The 19,589-nt window shown below is 36.8% G+C and overlaps 1 protein-coding gene across 7 annotated transcripts in view; it reads right to left on the minus strand.

Moving 5' to 3' along the window:
* Positions 1-19,589, minus strand: part of AP3B1 (adaptor related protein complex 3 subunit beta 1) — a 330,578-nt gene that overhangs the window by 157,882 nt on the left and 153,107 nt on the right. For all 7 annotated transcript variants that reach the window (XM_072606405.1, XM_072606403.1, XM_072606406.1 and 4 more), the window contains 5 exons: positions 13,994-14,091; positions 12,980-13,034; positions 12,827-12,898; positions 9,232-9,294; positions 4,160-4,292 (listed from right to left, as the gene is read on the minus strand). In XM_072606405.1, the coding sequence (XP_072462506.1) occupies positions 4,160-4,292; positions 9,232-9,294; positions 12,827-12,898; positions 12,980-13,034; positions 13,994-14,091 (421 nt within the window). The remainder of the gene's footprint in view (positions 1-4,159; positions 4,293-9,231; positions 9,295-12,826; positions 12,899-12,979; positions 13,035-13,993; positions 14,092-19,589) is intronic.

A 19,589-nucleotide genomic window follows, 5' to 3' on the forward strand; every position in this document is an offset into this window, starting at 1 on the left:
GTTTCTTCATAGGAACAATCTATGATTACACAGGGAGAATTTCACTTCAGATGCCTTTCATCTCTTGAACAGTCTTCCTTTTAGAACCTTTGACCATAGAATCAGTTATGTTTTCTCTGGCTTTTCAAAATCCGTGTCATAAAAGACTAACTACACTAAGGACTCTTTCCCTTTACTACTATGAACTCTATCCAAAATGACACATTCTCTTTTCCTTAAGTGTCCTGTCATTTGTTCCCCTGATTTATTTCTACCCCTAAAAGAAAGCAACGTAAGTCATAGGTTTAGAGTTGTTAGGGATCCAGGAGATCAAGCAGTCCGACTCCCTCACTTGACAAATGAAGAAAACGAGCTACTGATCAAGGCTTGACTGAGGTCACATGGGCAGTGGAGTCTGAACCTGGGTCCTTTTACCCTAAAGCTGCTAGACTATGCTACCGCTCAGACTACAAAACTGTACCTTTCATTTACAACTGAAAAGGGAACATTAAATTTTACCAAACTTGATTGCCTTCTATACTGATCAATGACATTAGAATTTAATTAGAAGGTGAAACAGGAGGGACAGATTTGCAATAATACATTATGCAGGACAATAATGCCAAATTATGTAGCAGATAAAATGATCTATGCCCAAGAAGAGGGCATAGATCTGTAGAACTGAAAAGCTAAATCTTCAGGTCTTATGAAACTGGAAGGGAAACTGAATGAATACAGGAGTATTAGCATATTAGAAAAGGAAGTGTCCCAGGAAATTCTTCTTCATAAGCCATGAAAATGATTGAGTAACAAGAAAGGTTTTTAATAGTAGGTAACAAAGCCTACAATCACAATAAGGAAAGAATTTCCTATAAATGTACAGGCAGAAGCTATAAAACCACAGCATCTTATAGGAAATAAAGCTATCTGGAGGATTAGTTTCAAGGGGATGGATAAAATCACCTTGCACATTACACTGTACCCTACTCCACAATCTTCCTACGGTCCATTTGAAACTCCACGTCTTCCATGAAGCCTTCTCGGATCACTGACTTCTTTCTTATTTGTATTTACAGAGAACTTTGGTTTATCACAGATTTAGTAATTTGTCACATTATTTACTTGTGCATGTAAAATGTTTTCCAATAGATCTCTTAAAAACTTTTAAACTTCTTCGGAGCAGGAACATAACATAACACTATACTTCACACACAGTAGCTAAATAAACATTTATAGAATGAACAAACTTATTAACATAGAAAACAACCTGTGAATCTGCAGCCCACCATTATGACTGCAGATCCTAGGGATGAGAGGAGGTGCAGAATTCTCCCCCAAAAAATCCACAGGCAGATTTCTTGAAATAATAATGTTTATAGGATATCTAGGAGGTGTCATGAAAAAGAAATGGGATTTTAAAAACACATACAAAAATATTATTCAAATCAAAGGAGTGACCTGAAGAGGTTATACATAATTGTAAGAAGGTACCATTGCCCAAAATAGTTTTGGAAGTGCCTCGAGAGCTTGCATCATATTCTGAATAACCTTGACAATGAAAATTTTTCAGTTTCTTCATGGAGACAGAAATAGTCAAAAGTTATACAGAGCTAAGACTGCTAAATTAAGTGGCTTATTAAAGCCAGTTAATACAATTCAATCAAAAATTGTCCAACAAAAAAGCACTAATAGTGGTTTAAGGCCTTCTTTGATCATCTTTTCCCCCATAATACAGCTTAGACCCTTTTATTATCCTTAGCTTTCCTCTACAGTACTTGAGCTTTAGCATTCATGAAACAATTATTATAAAAGGATGGCTTCTGTATTCATCCTTTCACAATTTTAGAATACTTACTCCAAAATAAGGGTCAAAATTAGAGCAAGATAAATTTTGAGCATTCCATTTAATTTTTAAAGAAAAATTAAGTCTAACAAGTCTTTTTTTTTCACAACTGTTAATGTTTTGGATAATTTCCCAAAGACAGTATTTAATTTTGCCAAACAAAAGCAATAATTTCTATATTAAAGATAGAAATGATAAAATTTCATCTCATATTAAAAGTATATCATGTGAAAATAGGCTAACTTAAAAAAGGATAAGTTCTTATATATGTAGTAACAATGCAGACGTAAACGTTAATGCAGATGTAGATTTAGCTAAAGATATAGACATATGCATATTTCTTAGAAGTTGAATCATATAAATATGATTGCATTTAAGGTTAGAAGAAAGAATGAGATAATGAACTTCTACCCAACAAAGAATTTGGACAGATTAATTATAAATAACTCAATTTTATGCATTTACAAATAGTAATGATAACTTAAAAATAGACGCTGTGTAATTTGAATTCCAAAACAAGAATGTGAGCACTCCCAGGGCCTTTGACATACAAGGATGATAGGTCTGACTTACTTGGGGTACAAGGTATACTCTACTTGTTCAAAATCCCAATCTAGTTTTATTTTTCTATGATTAAAACAGCAACACTTATGGTAAACAATGTAGGAAGATGAAACCTAACATTAAGCATTCTTGACATTCTGGGTTCACATCAACGTGGAGGTAAACTAAAGTTCTTCAAAATAACAAAATGCAGATATTATTTACATGAAAAAATATTTCCCAGGAAGTGCACATTCTAACTGGTCACATCTCCAAGCAAACAGTGTACATACAGATAATGCTAGCGTATTACAAATGTGCATGTACACGAACATGTATAGTTGTATACATTCTGCACTCAATCAGGGCTAAATTTAGTGACAATGTAAACAATTAGGTTTGGCAAACAGTTTTTACATTAAAATAAAGCTACTTCAATTATTTTAAAATTAGTCAAGTAAGTTTTTACAAAAAGCTTGGGTGGTTGTTTAAAATGTTGAATTTCAAGACTAAGTGAAAATGTTATAAGAATTGAGGCAATTAAAATGTGAACTACAACAAAGTAAATAAAATTTTTACTAAATGGAAAAGTAAAAAAATATTTAGGAAAAAATGATTAAATTTTATAAGGTTTTTTTAAACCTTTCTATGTTGAATTTCTAGAAGTTTGCAATTTTATTTCTATTCACAGTAAATGACATCCATAAAAGCACTTTGAAGTTAAATTTCATTTATATTTTTTTGCTCTGGAATAATTAAAATAACTTTATATATTTATAAAGACTTTTATGAGGAAAAGGCTATTTGCAAAATTGAGCTATGTGCATTGTAATCTCAGAAAAATTATAAAAAATATTTTAATGAATAAATTTTTCAGCCTGATGGTTAAAATATTATAAGTACATATGTAGATATGCATATACAAATATCTGTAATATTCATAATTTCATAAATTATTTCATTATATTTTACTCACAAAACAATATTTTCACTAAACAGAATCTATCATTTTAAATACAAATACTACTGATAAAACAATTTCTCAAAGGAAATTATCATGAAAATTTCTTTACTTAGCAGTTTTTTCCCCTTGCTTTCTAAAAGTACCTGTATTTTATTCCAGTTATGTCTCTAAAAATTGAAGACATCTTCAAGTTTGAATATAACATCAAAAACTGACTAGATAATTTTGAATGGATTTTTGATCACCTATGGTGCTAACATTTTTACATTTTGCTTTGCTTATGTCCACCTAAATTTTGCAAACTGATGACTTGTAATTCTAATTTAAATGCAAAATTACTTTCATTTAAGAATCAAACCAACTTTGAAGGGTTTAACAAAAATGCTGACCATAATTTTTAATCTCATCAATTCTACATTTTAAAAAAAAATGCATTTGCCTGCTTTCAGCACCCTCTGCAGGTGAACAGTTATCATACAATGCTGCTATTAGAATGGAGGAAAAAATATTTCTTGTGAAAAGGAACCTCAGAGGGAGGACATTTTTAAGCGAAACAAGAAATAAAACTGCATGATCACTTGTAGATTCAAATAAAAGGATATGTTTACCACCATTTCGATATTAAACACCATTTTTTAAAAAGTGACAAAAATGCTTTAAGGCTCAAAAAGTTCTTGCTGCAACTGCTATGCTACACTACTTTTATTACAAGTGATTCAAAACCAAACAAACCACAACATATAACAGTCCTAATGGTGCTATTACCTGAAGATACACTCAAGAAAGTTCGAACTATTAAGTACTGATAAACAAAATAGAAGCAGCCTTACCATCCCTGTTAGACAGCAAACACACCAGGCCATTAAGGCACGTGTCGGTTACTTCTGAAATGTTGGTTGCACATCTGCCTATAGCTTGGATAGTAGCTGCAGCAAACTGTTTATCCTGACTTTTCACATATGTCTAAAGAAAACAGGAGTTCCATTAGTTATCAGTCTTATTAAGAGAAAAATCATGACAAATTTATCCATTACTTGTGCACTGTGGTCTTATCAAGCAAAAATTATAACATGTGTCAAATAGATATGCCTTCTAAAAATACATAATTAACAAAGCAACAAAGTTACCCTAACACCTGCTCTATGGCATGTCAGGTCCAGCCACCTATAGCGACAGTGGTTTCTGACTGCCCGAGAGACAGTGGGTGCAGTCACCCAAAGACCGCAATTAGTCTGAGTGCAAGGTTGAAGGAGTTGAGGAGAACTCTCTCTTCAGGGAGGCTTCAGTCCATTTAACCAGCAGCATCTGGGAATCTATGAATGACCGATTTACCTGCCTCAAAGAACGTTTTGGGTTTGTTTCTTTTTTTTCCAAGAGACCAAATGAAAGAATTGGGAAGTAGAAAGGAAAAGGCAAGAGGAAAATAATATAGCCTGATGACACATATTATATTTTCAAAATTTAGGAAGCGAAGTAAAATGATTGACAGAGAAGATTCTGTCAGCATTTTAAAATGTTCTTCAGCGCTATCGATTCACAACCACTTCACCCTCAGTAAGGGTTTGTTTCATAATAACTTCCCTCATTTTCAGACAAACACAACAGACAACAGTAAATAGAAAGTTAAAGAAAAAAAAGACGGTGATCACAGAAAATGACAAACATGCAAAAACTTTGCCAACTGTCAAAGCTGCATATTTAAGAAAAAGTACTTATCAAGTTCTGAAAGCAACTGAAGACTATACACATTATACAAATTATATTTAACACAGAACTTTAACATTCATATCTCGCAAACAGAATGTAAAGGAGTCTAAGATCCTTTCAAATTTGAATGAGTTTTCATTTATGTATATTGAATTTTTATTCAGTCTTTTAGTTTTAAAAAGGCAAAACAAGATTTTATTAAATATGCCAAAAGGTACATATGTTCTTTTTTAAAATTCCGATTAGTATAGGAGCTGCAAAATTAGAAATGAAATTCTTCCTTTATTGTAAAGTAAATTATTTTTAGTTATAAGTATTACAGAAAAACAAAGAGGAAAACATTTTTTTCAATGCTGCTTAAAGGAAAAAAGGGAAGAAAAATATGAAGGAATACTTAAAAAATAAATTAAGATTAGAAACCTTCTAAGTGTGAGTCAAAAAGCTGAAGTGGCCATCAACACAACAGTCCTATATGTGTGCCTCCACATACAAATAGTATACGAACATATCTACTGATTTAACTAAATACATGATAAAGTAGCATAAAAATAGAATCAGCTTTCTTTTATTTATTTATTTATTTGACATTCATTTTAACAAAATTTTGGGTTCCATATTTTCTCCCCTTTCATCCCCTCCCCCCCCCAAACACCAAGCATTCTAATTGCCCCTACAACCAATCTGCTCTCTCTTCTATCATCCCTCTCTGCCCTTGTCTCCGTCTTCTCTTTTGTCCTGTAGGGCCAGATAGCTTTCTATACCCCTTTACCTGTATTTCTTATTTCCTAGTGGCAAGAACATTACTCGACAGTTGATCCTAACACTTTGAGTTCCAACTTCTTTACCTCCCTCCCTCTCCATCCCTTCCCTTTGGAAGGCAAGCAATTCAATATAGGCCAAATCTGTGTAGTTTTGTAAATGACTTCCATAATAGTTGTGTTGTATAAGACTAACTATATTTCCCTCCATCCTATCCTGTCCCCCATTACTTCTATTCTCTTTTGATCCTGTCCCTCCCCATGAGTGTGGACCTCAAATTGCTCCCTCCTCCCCATGCCCTCCCTTCCATCATCCCCCCCACCCTGCTTATCCCCTTATCCCCCACTTTCCTGTATTGTAAGACAGGTTTTCATACCAAAATGAGTATGCATTTTATTCTTTCCTTTAGTGGAATGTGATGAGAGTAAACTTCATGTTTTTCTCTCACCTCCCCTCTTTATCCCTCCAGTAATGTCTTTTGCTTGCCTCTTTTATGAGAGATAATTTGCCCCATTCAATTTCTCCCTTTCTCCTCCCAATATATTTCTCTCTCACTGCTTGATTTCATTTTTTTAAGATATGATCCCATCCTATTCAATTCACTCTGTGCACTCTGTCTCTATGTATGTGTGCATGTGCGCATGTGTGTGTGTAATCCCACCCAGCACCCAGATACTGAAAAGTTTCAAGAGTTACAAATATTGTCTTTCCATGTAGGAATGTAAACAGTTCAACTTTAGTAAGTCCCTTATGACTTCTCTTTGCTGTTTACCTTTTCATGCTTCTCTTCATTCTTGTGTTTGAAAGTCAAATTTTCTTTTCAGCTCTGGTCTTTTCATCAAGAATGCTTGAAAATCCTCTATTTCATTGAAAGACCAATTTTTCTCCTGAAGTATTATACTCAGTTTTAATGGGTAGGTGATTCTTGGTTTTAGTCCTAGTTCCTTTGACTTCTGGAATATCCTATTCCATGCCCTTCGATCCCTTAATGTGGAAACTGCTAGATCTTGTGTTATCCTGATTGTATTTCCACAGTACTTGAATTGTTTCTTTCTAGCTGCTTGCAATATTTTCTCCTTGACCTGGGAACTCTGGAATTTGGCCACAATGTTCCTAGGAGTTTCTCTTTTTGGATCTCTTTCAGGCGGTGTTCTGTGGATTCCTTGAATATTTACTTTGCCCTCTGGTTCTAGAATCTCAGGGCAGTTTTCCTTGATAATTTCATGGAAGATGATGTCTAGGCTCTTTTTTTGATCATGGCTTTCAGGTAGGCCCATAATTTTTAACTTGTCTCTCCTGGATCTATTTTCCAGGTCAGTTGTTTTTCCAATGAGATATTTCACATTATCTTCCATTTTTTCATTCTTTTGGTTTGGTTTTGTGATTTCTTGGTTTCTCATAAAGTCCTTAGCCTCCATCTGTTCCATTCTCATTTTGAAAGAACTATTTTCTTCAGTGAGCTTTTGAACCTCCTTTTCCATTTGGCTAATTTTGCTTTTGAAAGCATTCTTCTCCTCATTGGCTTTTTGAACCTCTTTTGCCAATTGAGTTAGCCTATTTTTCAAGGTGTTATTTTCTTCAGCATTTTTTTGGGTCTCCTTTAGCAGGGTGCTGACCTGCTGTTCATGCTTTGACTGCATGTCTCTCATTTCTCTTCCCAGCTTTTCCTCCACCTCTCTAACTTGATTTTCAAAATTCTTTTTGAGCTCTTCCATGGCCTGAGCCCATTGAGTGGGCTGGGATACAGAAGCCTTGACTTCTGTGTCTTTGCCCGATGGTAAGCATTGTTCTTCCTCATCAGAAAGGAAGGGAGGAAATGCCTGTTCACCAAGAAAGTAACCTTCTATAGTCTTATTTCTTTTCCCTTTTCTGGGCATTTTCCCAGCCAGTGACTTGACCTCTGAATATTCTCCTCACACCCACCTTGCCTCCTGATCTTCCCAGCCAGCCTTGGGGTCTGAGATTCAAATGCTGCTTCCCAGCCTCAGGGCTTCTGCGGGGGTGGGGTTGCTATTCAGTGTGAGATTAAGTTCAGGTGCTCAGGTGGGGGCAGGGCCGCCTCACGGGCTCAGTTCCCTCAGCGGGTCTATGCAGAGACCTTCAACAATGGATCCAGGCTCCTGCCTGCTTGGGGAGCCCTGGTCTGCCGCTGCCTCAGCTGCTGCCTCCCGAGGGGGCCGGAGTTATGGGGGCACCCCACTCCCCTCTCAACCCGCCAAAGAGACCCTCTCACTGACCCCCGTCACCTGTGGGTGGAGGGATCCGCGCGGCCGCTGGAGATCCCGTCCCTGAAGCCCGCTCGGATCTGTTCCTCTTGGTGCTGCGGCCGCGGCAGGGCTGTGCTTGGCTCCCAGTCCCGGCACCCAGTCCGCAGTGCGAAGGACCTTTTGTGAGAAGTTTGCAGGTCCCTCTGGAACAGAAATCTCCTTCACTCCACTGTTCTGTGGCCTCTACTGCTCCAGAATTCGCCGTGAGTTCCTTTTTACAGATGTCCTATGGGTTGTGGGTTCGGAGCTATGTGTATGTGCGTCTTTCTACTCCGCCATCTTGGCTCCGCCCCCTAGAATCAGCTTTCAAAAGAAACCTTATAAAATATCCTGAGCATTAAATGGCCAGATAGCCACACTAAGACATATTAGCCTAGCCCTGAAAAAACACTGGCAAGAGCTGAGCATACAAAAAGAGGTCCTCAAGGAGCTCATATCTAACTGCAACACAATTCAACTGAATACACATGATGAAAAGATGCAAAGGAACCACAGAACAAGTTACATATTACTAGGTGAAGAAAGAACTGCAAGTAAGGAGAACACACGTTTATAGGGAAACAGTGAAAAATCCACTTCAGCATGGCACAGTTGCAGGCTCAAACAAAGGTCAAAGAGATGAAGACAATGACTGCCTTGTTTCTTAGGGGTGGGATTCTTGACGGAAACAGGAAGTTTAAGCAGAGTATCACAGGGCACAGACTCTGCAGGTAGTAATGACAACCACAAGCTTTCTAAGAGTGCAAAAAGCAAGTAAAACTTTTAGGCACCAATATTTTCCGATCACACCTGCTGGAAATCACCCTCAGCAGCGTGATGCTCAAAGTGAAGACAGCACCGTGGTTTGTCCAAATCTATGATGATGTTACTTTATGATTCCCTTTTATGTTACGTTCTAGTCTATTCTATTCTGGTTCACAATTTTTTTGCTGGCAATGCTGATTTCTTACTTATCAATCCGCATGTTATTTATATAAATATTGGAAATCTGACAAAGACTCAAACAGAAATAAACATGAAGTTTTCTTGATATCCAGTCAACAGCAGGCATGTATTTTACCTTTAACATGAGACATACAAAAACAAAAATAATGAAACCATCTCTGCTCTACAGAAGATTATGTTTTATCAGGGAACAGGACTGGAGCCTAAGAGTTCTGTGCACAAACCTGAAATTCTCGAAGAAGCGTGGAGATGTTGGCTTCATTTGCCAAATTTGTCAATATTTCAAGCTATAAAGAAAAAAAGACAGCATGAACAACTGAAAGGCTTTTCACAACCAGTACAAGAATCAGGGCTGCTCCACGTGGTGCTTGTCAACCCTTCCCTCACGTGACTGGTTTGACACAGATTTTCTGATGATTCAGTTTGGGGAAATTCCGTCCATCTGAGAGTTACAGGACCTCTACTCAGCTCACCTACTGGACGCAGTCGTCTGCTGAGGAGTCCCTTTCTTCACTTCTGTATGTCTCACTTCAAGTATGAATACCCGGGGGGGCTGGTTATATACTAAGTTTTTAAATTAAGTAATACATGGAGAAATTTGCTGTACTTATCTGAAATCTCAGGACTCTTCTCAGTGAAAATTAAGAAGTCTAAATAACAAATTTGTCGTAAATGAGAACACACTTAACTTCAACTATATTATAAATGTGGATTAAAATAAGTGTTGCAATAGTTCTATTTCCATAAGAATGAACAGCACCAAATTCTTATGGACATCATAGGATTTAAGTCTCCTCTGTGCCCTGGAATTTTTTTTTGCTATATTTCATTAATATTATCTTTCAGGATTTTCATTTTCTTGTTTTGATCGACTATACATATTTGTTATTGGAATTTTGTTTTTATTTTTCTTCAAAGATGGGAGAAAAGGAGGTGGGAAGAAGATGAGGTAAAAAGCTTAGGGAGAGAGCTGTCCCCCAAAAACAAAGGGAAAGATCACAGATGTATTTTTAAATACACAGATTATCAGAAGGAGGAACAGTAGGAAAACAGGCAAGCAAGACAGGAAGCCAGATGTCCTACTATTTATACACCTAGAAGGAAAACTGATCCTTGTACTGCAGAGATCCCCAGCTTTCGTGTCATCCCTCCCCTTGTTCTATTCTGAGTATGGAAATGTTCATTTTATTTGGTGTTTCAGTGTAAAATTAAATAACTGACTATAATAAAAAAGAATAATCTTCACCTTTCAGTTCATCTACAACATAAAGCATTCTCTATGCTCTTTGGAATCAATAGTGAGAAAGTATTTAATAGGTGCTCTACTAAATTATATTTCAGAAAGGGAAAAAAAAGGTTTGTTCAATAACCAGTGGTCTACAGCAAGCTATCAAATAAAACAACTAAGATGATTAGCAGATCTACCACCCTACAGAGAGACTTAGTCAATGTCAATAAAGTTACTCATTAAAGAAGAAGAGGTGGGAAAGTCGTTGACAGAGAAAACAGGAATTACTAACTATAATTCGGAGACTGAATAACTCAAAAACCTTATTTCAGGGGGAGGAAAAAACTAGAATTGGCCCAGAGGTGGCGATATGAATTACTGACTTGTTTCCATCACTTCTGTTCTGACCCAGAATAGTAATTCTACTGGATGGCACTTAGGTAGCACTTTAACATTCTCAAAGTGCTTTGCACATATTATCCCATTGAAGCCTCACAACCCTAAGGCAGTTAATAAAGATACTATAAAAACCTGCTTTTGCAGTTTAGGAAACTAAGGCTCAGGAACATTAAAGTCCTTGTCCACAACCATAATGCCACATAAATGTTGTTACTAGCAAGATTCAAACTCAGGTCTTGATACCTCCCAGTACGTGTTTAACTGACCATACCCTACTGACTCTCAGGAGGAAAACAAAGAAGAGAAAGAGAGACATATAATGAAAACACAATTTTAAAGGACAAAAGGGATGCTTAACTCTGAGTGGCCAGTGTCTGCCCACATGAACAAAAAATAATCTGCTAGGCTTTCTCAAGTCCACACACACAGCCTCACGAAGCTGTGGGTACTCAATGTGAACTCAATCAAGAGCGTGATAGGACGGCCAAAGTATGTAATAAAATCGAGGGATCGTATCCAAGACCAGGGATGGGACGCTCCCAGTAACATTCCCTTCTAACTACTATATTTTAGTGAGACAAGGGACAATCATGAGAAGAACATAAGGGTGGTGAAGTGACTAAAGATTAAGCCACAGGAAAACTAGTTGAAGGAATCAGGGATGTTAAACTTAAAGAAGGGAAAAACTTGTGGGGAGGGGATAGGAAGGGAGGATGGGGAAAGAGTAAGTAGACTTGGTCAGCTTGGCCCAGGGGGCAATACTAGGAATACTGGATGGAAGATTCGAAGAAACTAATTTCTGCACCAAATAAGGTAAAACTTCCCAAGAATTAAAGTTGTCCAAAAGTTAAACAGGCTGCCTTGGAAGTAGGTCTTTAAGAAGGATAAAGAAGAGACCTATTCAGGAGTGGATTAGTCCAAATCAGGAGTTCTCAGTTTATGACATATGAACTTAAAACAACTGGAACTGTAATTTCAATATAATTGGCTTCCTTTGTAAAACTAGAAAAATTTATTTTATGAATTTAAAAATACCATTCTGAGAAGGGCTGCACTGGCTTTTACCAGCCCACCAAATGGGTTCATGACACAAAAAGGATTAGAAACCCCTTGTATTGATAATGTCTAAGGTCCCTTCAAAATTGAGATTCTGCAATTCTCTAAAGCAGAACGGGTCTAGACATTAGCTTTTCAAATTAAATTATTGTGTCCTAGACATTAGCCCTTCTAGAAGGATGATATGTACTCTTAACATAAAAAAGAAATTATGGGTGAACTGAAAAGTTAGTATTCAGCATTATAGGAAAATCTAGAGTGAACTAAGCCCTAATTCTAAGAAGTCTTACACCATGAGAATAAATCTATGGGTCTCACACTCACATATTCACTTCCATATATTCCTTGTATGATTTACTCTATACGGAACATCTAAGAGGACACATATCTCTATGGAAGAAAGCACCAATCATGCTGGATCACTACGTGTTTACAGAAAACCCTGCTGGGGCAGAGGCTTCAGTTCATCTCTCATGTACTTCTGTCTGTCTCGTCTGTACAAGGCAGTTAGTGGAAAAAATGCAGAACTGGGGCTCTAAAGCTATCAGCTTATAGAAGTCATTTCCCATCTCCGTTTCATCAAATGTGGAATGGGAGTTATAGTGAGGAACACACTGTATAAACAGGACTTATCATCACTAGACATGACAGCTCGCAAGAAACATCATGAGCACAAAATCCCAGGAAGCAATGACCAATATTTGGTGGGGGGGAGAGTTGGGGGAAGTAGGGAAGAGGAGACATCTAAAGAATCCAACACATAGTTAATACCACATATGTTGTGTTGATACCATCTACTGCAGTCACCGGCAAGTAGCAGGGCTTAGTGTTGGTCAACGAGAACCATGGTTTCTCCTAATGCTTTTCCCTTCTCTACCTTCAGCTCCCAGATACATCTAAGAAGCATACAAGTAGAAGCAGGACGAGGAAAAAATTGATATATATATCAATATACCGTGGGCGTGGGTATGTGTTTGAGAAAGTTTCAAATATAGTAAAGTCTCTTACATTAGAATTCTAACCTCCAAGTATAAGAAATTGTGTCTGGAATCCTATGAGTTTGTTTCTCTGTATTATCCATTTTTTTTAATACATCAAACAATAAGAGACTATCTAGAAAATAGAAAAACACATACCTTCAGTGTCTTGATCATGGTTGGATCGGTTGACCTAACGTAAAAACTCTTCAGATAAGGTTCAAACATGCCCTAATTTTTTTAAAGGAAAAAAAGAAAAGATTAATGCCATATCCACTTGGTATTTTCCTAAATTCTAGGTGATATGCATACCTTTCTCTGTATTGACATAGTTGCTATATTCTGTAGAACAATGTACTGCACCTCCCTAGAAAGAAAAGGAAGAGTTCTGACTAGACATATTTTTCAATAAAATGACACTAATTAAAGAGGTAAGTAAGGTAAATCAGAAATATATTTAATATTTAAAGAGATGTGCTTGCATATCCCACTAAAAAGATTTTTAGGAAATCTCAAATTTTTAAGAAAAAATATTTTACCACTTGCTAGAAAAAAAACTTAAATTCCAAATACAAAGTAAGCCAATCTGACATTAAGTGACATTTGAAAAAAGTCATACACGTCCAAACAAATGAGATTCCTAAAGACTGACAAATAAATTGTGGTATATCAATGTGAGAAAATATTATTGTGCAGGTAAAAAAGGCTTAGTATTGAAGAATTCAGAGAAATATGGGAAGACTTGAAGTAATGAGGACAAAGAAAGTGGAGTCAAGAAAATAATATAAACAATGACCAGAATAATATAACTGGAAACAACAGAATAAAACTGGATGTTGCGTAATTATAATAAACACAACTGCCCACTGGAGAAGAAAAAACGTACTTGCTTTCAGACAGGCTGGTTGTTCTTACTGATCATTTTAAAAAATCTTTATATAACGGAGGACTGACTAGATAAGTGATAGGGGCAGACGGATATTCAGAAATGAACGCAATGTAAAAAGCAAAGGCCATCAAGAAAACTTTTTAAATGTAAGAAGGGGAAAAAATAATTTCCACAATTATGCACCTTAAAACTGCCCACAGTTCTTTTTTCTTTCTTTTAAAATAACAGAAGGTACTAGATTTTTAAACTCTTTCTGGTGGTGGGAAAAGAAAAAAAAAATCAACATTTACACATCATTTTTGATAAACTTATGATTAGCAATTTCTATTTAAAGTCTGCTTTGTAATAACTAGATCCAAATTCTCAGAGTGAATGAAAGACAAATGATAATTTCTTAAACATCTGAAGAAACAGGAATAAAGAAAAAAATGACCTACCTATTACTACGAAGTAAACGTACTAATGATTTTGAAATAATACCGGCTTCAGATTTTGGTGATAAGTGCCAATACAGCTGAGCAACTGCCATCACCACCTGAAAAAAATGTTAAACATCATTGATAACTCTTTTTAAAAACTTACTTTAAGTTGAATTGAGGTCTATACGCTCATCTAAATCTGCGAGAACAAATCCACAAGATTACAATTGCTAATTCAAAACCACAGAACATGTATCTAGAGCTCAATTGGAATTCAGAAGCCATTGAATCCAACGATCTCATGTTACAAATAAGGAAACTGAGGTCTAGGGAGAAAAGATACCAGAGTTAGGAAAAGGCTTTGAAGCAATTTCCTACGATTCTAACTCCAGCTACTTTCTAGGGCATCACACGTCTTAGCCTTGAGAAATGCTCTTTTCAAATTTAATGAAAGCATGAAAATGGACAATAAAGTAGACGATATTCTAGACATTACGTAGAATGTACAGAATTCTATATATTACATAGTTATAATTGGAACTTAACGTTATATACAAGAAAAAAGTTCAAGTCAGCGCAAAATGTGCTGCTTTTGGCTTTGGTGGGTGAAAGAGTAAAAGGTCATGACTGAAGGACAAACAATCGTAAAGGAGATTTTGAGGGTTTTGGAATCGAGAAACATGGCACCTGTTGATTGAGGGGGGACGCAAGGAAAGGAAGAATGAGGAGGAAGAACACAAGTAGAATGACTCAAGAAAAAGGAAATTGTGAGAAACAAGGCAAGACACTCGATTAGCCAATAAGCCAATCGCCCACTGTCCGCCAAACATCACCCTAATGGACAGGAACACAAGAATAAAGAATGAAATGATCCCTACTCTCAAAGCGCTCGTAACAAGAAGGAGGGAAAGATGTGTGGATGTGGCAGCGTTTCCATGGGGAGTCTTGGGGAATGGTCTGAGATCCTGGCCTTGCTGAGAAGAACCAAGTCCTCACGCACTGTGGCTGTTACTGAGCACAGAATTCCTGTGCTCAGCTGCTCCCCTCACTCAGCATCAGATCATACAAGTCCTTCCAGGCCTCTCTGAAGTATGCCTGCTCATCATTTCTTACAGCACAACAGTATTCCATTACATTCATATACCACAATTTATTCAGTCATTCCCCAATGGGTGGGCATCCCTGCAATTTTCAATTCTTGGTCACCACAAAAAGAGCTGCTATAAATATTTTTGTACATGTGGGTCCTTTTCCCATTTTTATGATCTCTTTGAGATACAGACCTAGAAGTGGTGTTGTTGGGTCAAAGGGTATGCACAGTTTTATAGCCCTTTGGATATAGTTCCAAATGGCTCTCCAGAGTGGCTTGATCAGTTCACAACTCCACCACCAACGCATTAGTGTTCCAGTTTTCCCACATCTTCCCCAACATTTAGCATTTTCCTGTTTTGTCATGTTAACCAATCTGACAGGTGTGATGTGGTACTTCAGAGCTGTTTTGATTTGCATCTCTCTAGTGATTCAGAGCATATCATATGTTCATATGACTGTAGATGAGTTTTAATTTCTTCCTCTGAAAACTGCCTGTTCATACCCTTTGACCATTAATCAATGGGGGAACGACTTGTATTCTTATAAATTCAACTCAGCTCTCTATATATTTTAGAAATGAGGCTTTTATCAGAGACACTGGTTGTAAAAATTATTTCCAGCTTGATTCTAACCCTCAATACGCTTCCCTTCTAATCTTGGTTGCACTGACTTTGTGCAAAAACTTCAATTTAATGTAACCAAAAACATCCATTTTGCACTTCATAATGCTCTCTACCTCTTCTTTGGTCATAAATTCTTCCCTCCTCCGTAGGTCTGACAGGTAAACTATTCCTTGCTCTCTTAGTTTGCTCATGGTATCAGTCTTTATATCTAAATCATGTAGTCATTTTGACATTAATCTTGGCACAGGGTGCAAGATGTTGGTCTATGCCTAGTTTCTGCCACACTCTTAACTGTTTCATTCTTTATGCCTGAATCCCCAGATTCCCCAGGCAGATGTTTAATTAGTACTTAATGATTAAAATGTGGAGGGAAAACAGAAACTGAGCAACATAAGGACATGGGGTAAAATTCCAGTAGTTTCACCATTTTACTGGAAGGATTATAGCTGGGGAATTCTGTTATTATCCAAGCACTGTTAACATCCAAACCCCCTACAAACAACTGATGACAAGGGGGGAAGTGGACCCAAAGGTCAGGGAGAAGAGGGAACTTGGGGTAGGGATGAGAGATGGTTGAGCTAGGCAGGAGGGGACATCCAACACCCAATAAGGACTAGGCAAAGGAGGCTGGGCAAGGGAGAAAGAGGGATCCCTGGGCACTGCTCCTGCTAAGCCTTCTGGCTTCAACGTACAATCTGGAGGGCGAGGAAAGGCTGTGCTGGGGGAGGAAAAGAATGTTTTTTGAGTTTCGAAAGGAAAAAGAAAAAAAAAAGATGTGAAGAAGCAAGAGGGAATCCAAAGCTGTGTCAGAAAGGACCAGATTAAAGAACGTGGCAGGAGAGAAGACAGAACAAATGAGGGGTGAGAGATGTGGCTCTTCTGAAGACAAAAGCACCTGAAAAGGAAACCATTCAGGTGAGAGATCAAAAAAAGAGCTCTCATGGAAAAGATAATCCAATAAAGTGTCAGAGGAAGAAGACGTGAGTAGTGTGAACTGGTGACAATGCCAAGGGATGATTTCTGACTCAATAACTACAATGAAATTAATAATGATGAAAATGATAATAATCATTAATTCAATTATGATAAAATTAATTATTATTATAGTTATTAATTTTATTCCAGTTACTGAGTCAACATATTTATATGAACATTATCATTTTCTAAAACATTTACTATTTATTTTACTTTTATTTATGGAATAAAACAAGCATTTCCATACCACAGCATAATAAAACCAACTGCAATGAAACCGCAAATTTATTGTATACAATTTGCTATTCCATTTAAATATGTAATAAAGTAATCATGTAAATTAATCTTTTTCCTTCCCCCTCAGAGATGGCCGTAAGACACGACTGTATGGATATGCAGCTGTATAAAGGTATGTGTGTATATGTGTGTGTATGTATATGTACACACACACGTGTATAAATGTGTATATACATACACACATACACATATATAAATCATTCTCTATATACTTCTATTTCTCAGCTCTTTCTGTGAATAAAGATTAAGTCTTACTTCACACGTCTCTTGTCGTTATTCGGATATTTACAATAGTCAAAATGACTCAGCCCCTCAAAGTTGCTCTTAAAACAATACTGCTGTTGCTGCATACATACAGCGTTCTCTTCGTTCTGATCATTTCTGCCCTTTGTTATTTCAGGCAAGACTACCCATGTTTGCCTAGGACGATCAAGCTCATCTTTTCTTATAGCCTAGTAATGTTCCATCACAACCATATACCACAACCTGTTCGGCCACTCCCCCAATGACAGATAACCCCACAATTTCCAGTTCTTTGCCACCACCACGAGAGCTGCAACAAATATTTTATAACATATAGGATTCTTTTCCTTTTTCCCTAACCATCTTTGAAAACAAAGGAGTGGTATTGCTGGGTCAAAGGGTACAGGAAGTTTAATAACTCTTTGGGCATAATTCTAGATTGTTCTCCAAAATGGTTGGATCAATTCACAATTCCACCAACAATAAATTAATGTTCCAATGTTTCCACATGTCCTCCAACAGTTGTCACTTTCCCCTTCAATGATTTTAGCCCATCTGATAGGTGTAAAAAGATATCTCAAAGTTATTTCGTTATTATTTCTTAATAACATGTATATATTTTAAAGCTTACAAAGTGCTTTGAAAATGTCTCATTTGCTCCTCAAAACAACCCTCAGAAGTGGGTGCTATTATCCTCATTTCGGAAGAAAGAGGTTGAATGACTTGCCCAGGGTCACACTGGAAGAGTCAGAGGCTAGATTTTAATTCAGGTCTTCCTTATTCCAGGTTTAGTGCTCCTTCCACTATGCCACCTACCAAGTCCCAATTCTTTTTAAATCAGACATATGCATCCAGAACTTACAAAAACACCTAAGACATGTCAAACCTAATGACTATGACTTCCAGTGATTCACATGGGCACCAATGAACCAATGATACTGCTAGAAGAAATACTGAGTGGATGACCAAAGATTGCAGTCTTACCGAAGAAACTGCAGAGAAAAAGAGTACCCTGCTAACAATCTAAGGAAAGGGGATTCTGAAACGAGATCTGGGAAGTGAACAAGTTAGTGAGGAAGACTGTTTTCAGGGAGGAAAAAAGGACCTAGCTTCTTAGAACAAAACATAAAAAGTAAGCAGAAAAAAGCTTAATTTCAGAAGCGTATTACACGAATGGAGGGAAAAGGCATGATGTCACTGGGCATTTTAATTACACAGACATCTGGTGGAGTTCATGCTCTCTCTGACAGAAGAGGCACTGATGATTTCCTTACTTGCCTTCATGATACATTTCAAAAAATGGAAAACTGTATTCTGAATGAGATTCCTGATAACGAAGAAAAAACATAAAACACATATGAAGTAGGAATGATGGGGACTTCAGGGGAAACTGATGGCTCCATCTTTCAGTTTCTAAAAGAAAAAAACAGAAGTACCCTAAAAGACACCTTAGCTTTTGTGTAATAAATTCTCAAATAGTTCAAAAAAAAGGATAGTTTTCACGAAGAAAAATTCAATGTGAAATCATGCCAGAAGGAATGAGAATCTCCCAAAAATGTGGAAGATTTTTTTTTAATTGCAGTAAGGAAGAAAAAGGGGGACTTGTCTTAAAAAAATGAAGATACAGAGGGAATTCATTACAAGGTTCAGGGTTCCCCACCATGGGGGAGGGGCACTTAGAGAAAGCACTTCATTTTTTCATTCAACTGTATTTTCAGTTCCTGATTCTCTTCCTTTCTTTCCCACGTAGCAATCCACCAAAAAGGCAAGAAATAACAAAACTCATAAAAATATGAAGTCATTTAAAACAAATATATATCCTATAAGAACTTGTCTGATCTGTCTGATATCTATATCTATATCTATACATACATATATATCTAAATCTATATATACTGTGATATATACAGGTATATATATCTCCATCCAAATTGTATGCTGCATCCATCTTTTCTGCTGGAAGTAGAGTGCATTTTTCATTCAGTCATTTGGAAATGAGCCAGGTCATTGTGCTGAGGCATTACTAAATCTTTTACAGCTGATTACTTTTACAATATGGCTGTTAATGGTTAACTATTCACTTGATCCTCCTCACTTCACTTGAATCAGTTCATATAAGTCTTCTTAAATTTTTCTGAATTCATCCTCTTCATCATTCCTTACACAATAGTATTCTATCACATTCATACATCACAATTTGTTCAGCCATTTCCCAATTTTTGAGGATCAGTTTCTAATTGTTTGCCACCATAAAAAAGAACTGATATTTAAGTTTTTATACCTTTACCTTTGTCTTTGATCTCCGTGGGGAGACCAAATAGCAGGACTGCTGGGCTGAAAAGTATGCACGTAAAACAGCTTTTTGAGTCGAGCTCCACATCGCC

The sequence above is a fragment of the Notamacropus eugenii genome, chromosome 4, assembly GCF_028372415.1.
Source record: "Notamacropus eugenii isolate mMacEug1 chromosome 4, mMacEug1.pri_v2, whole genome shotgun sequence".
NCBI classification, from domain to species: domain Eukaryota; kingdom Metazoa; phylum Chordata; class Mammalia; order Diprotodontia; family Macropodidae; genus Notamacropus; species Notamacropus eugenii.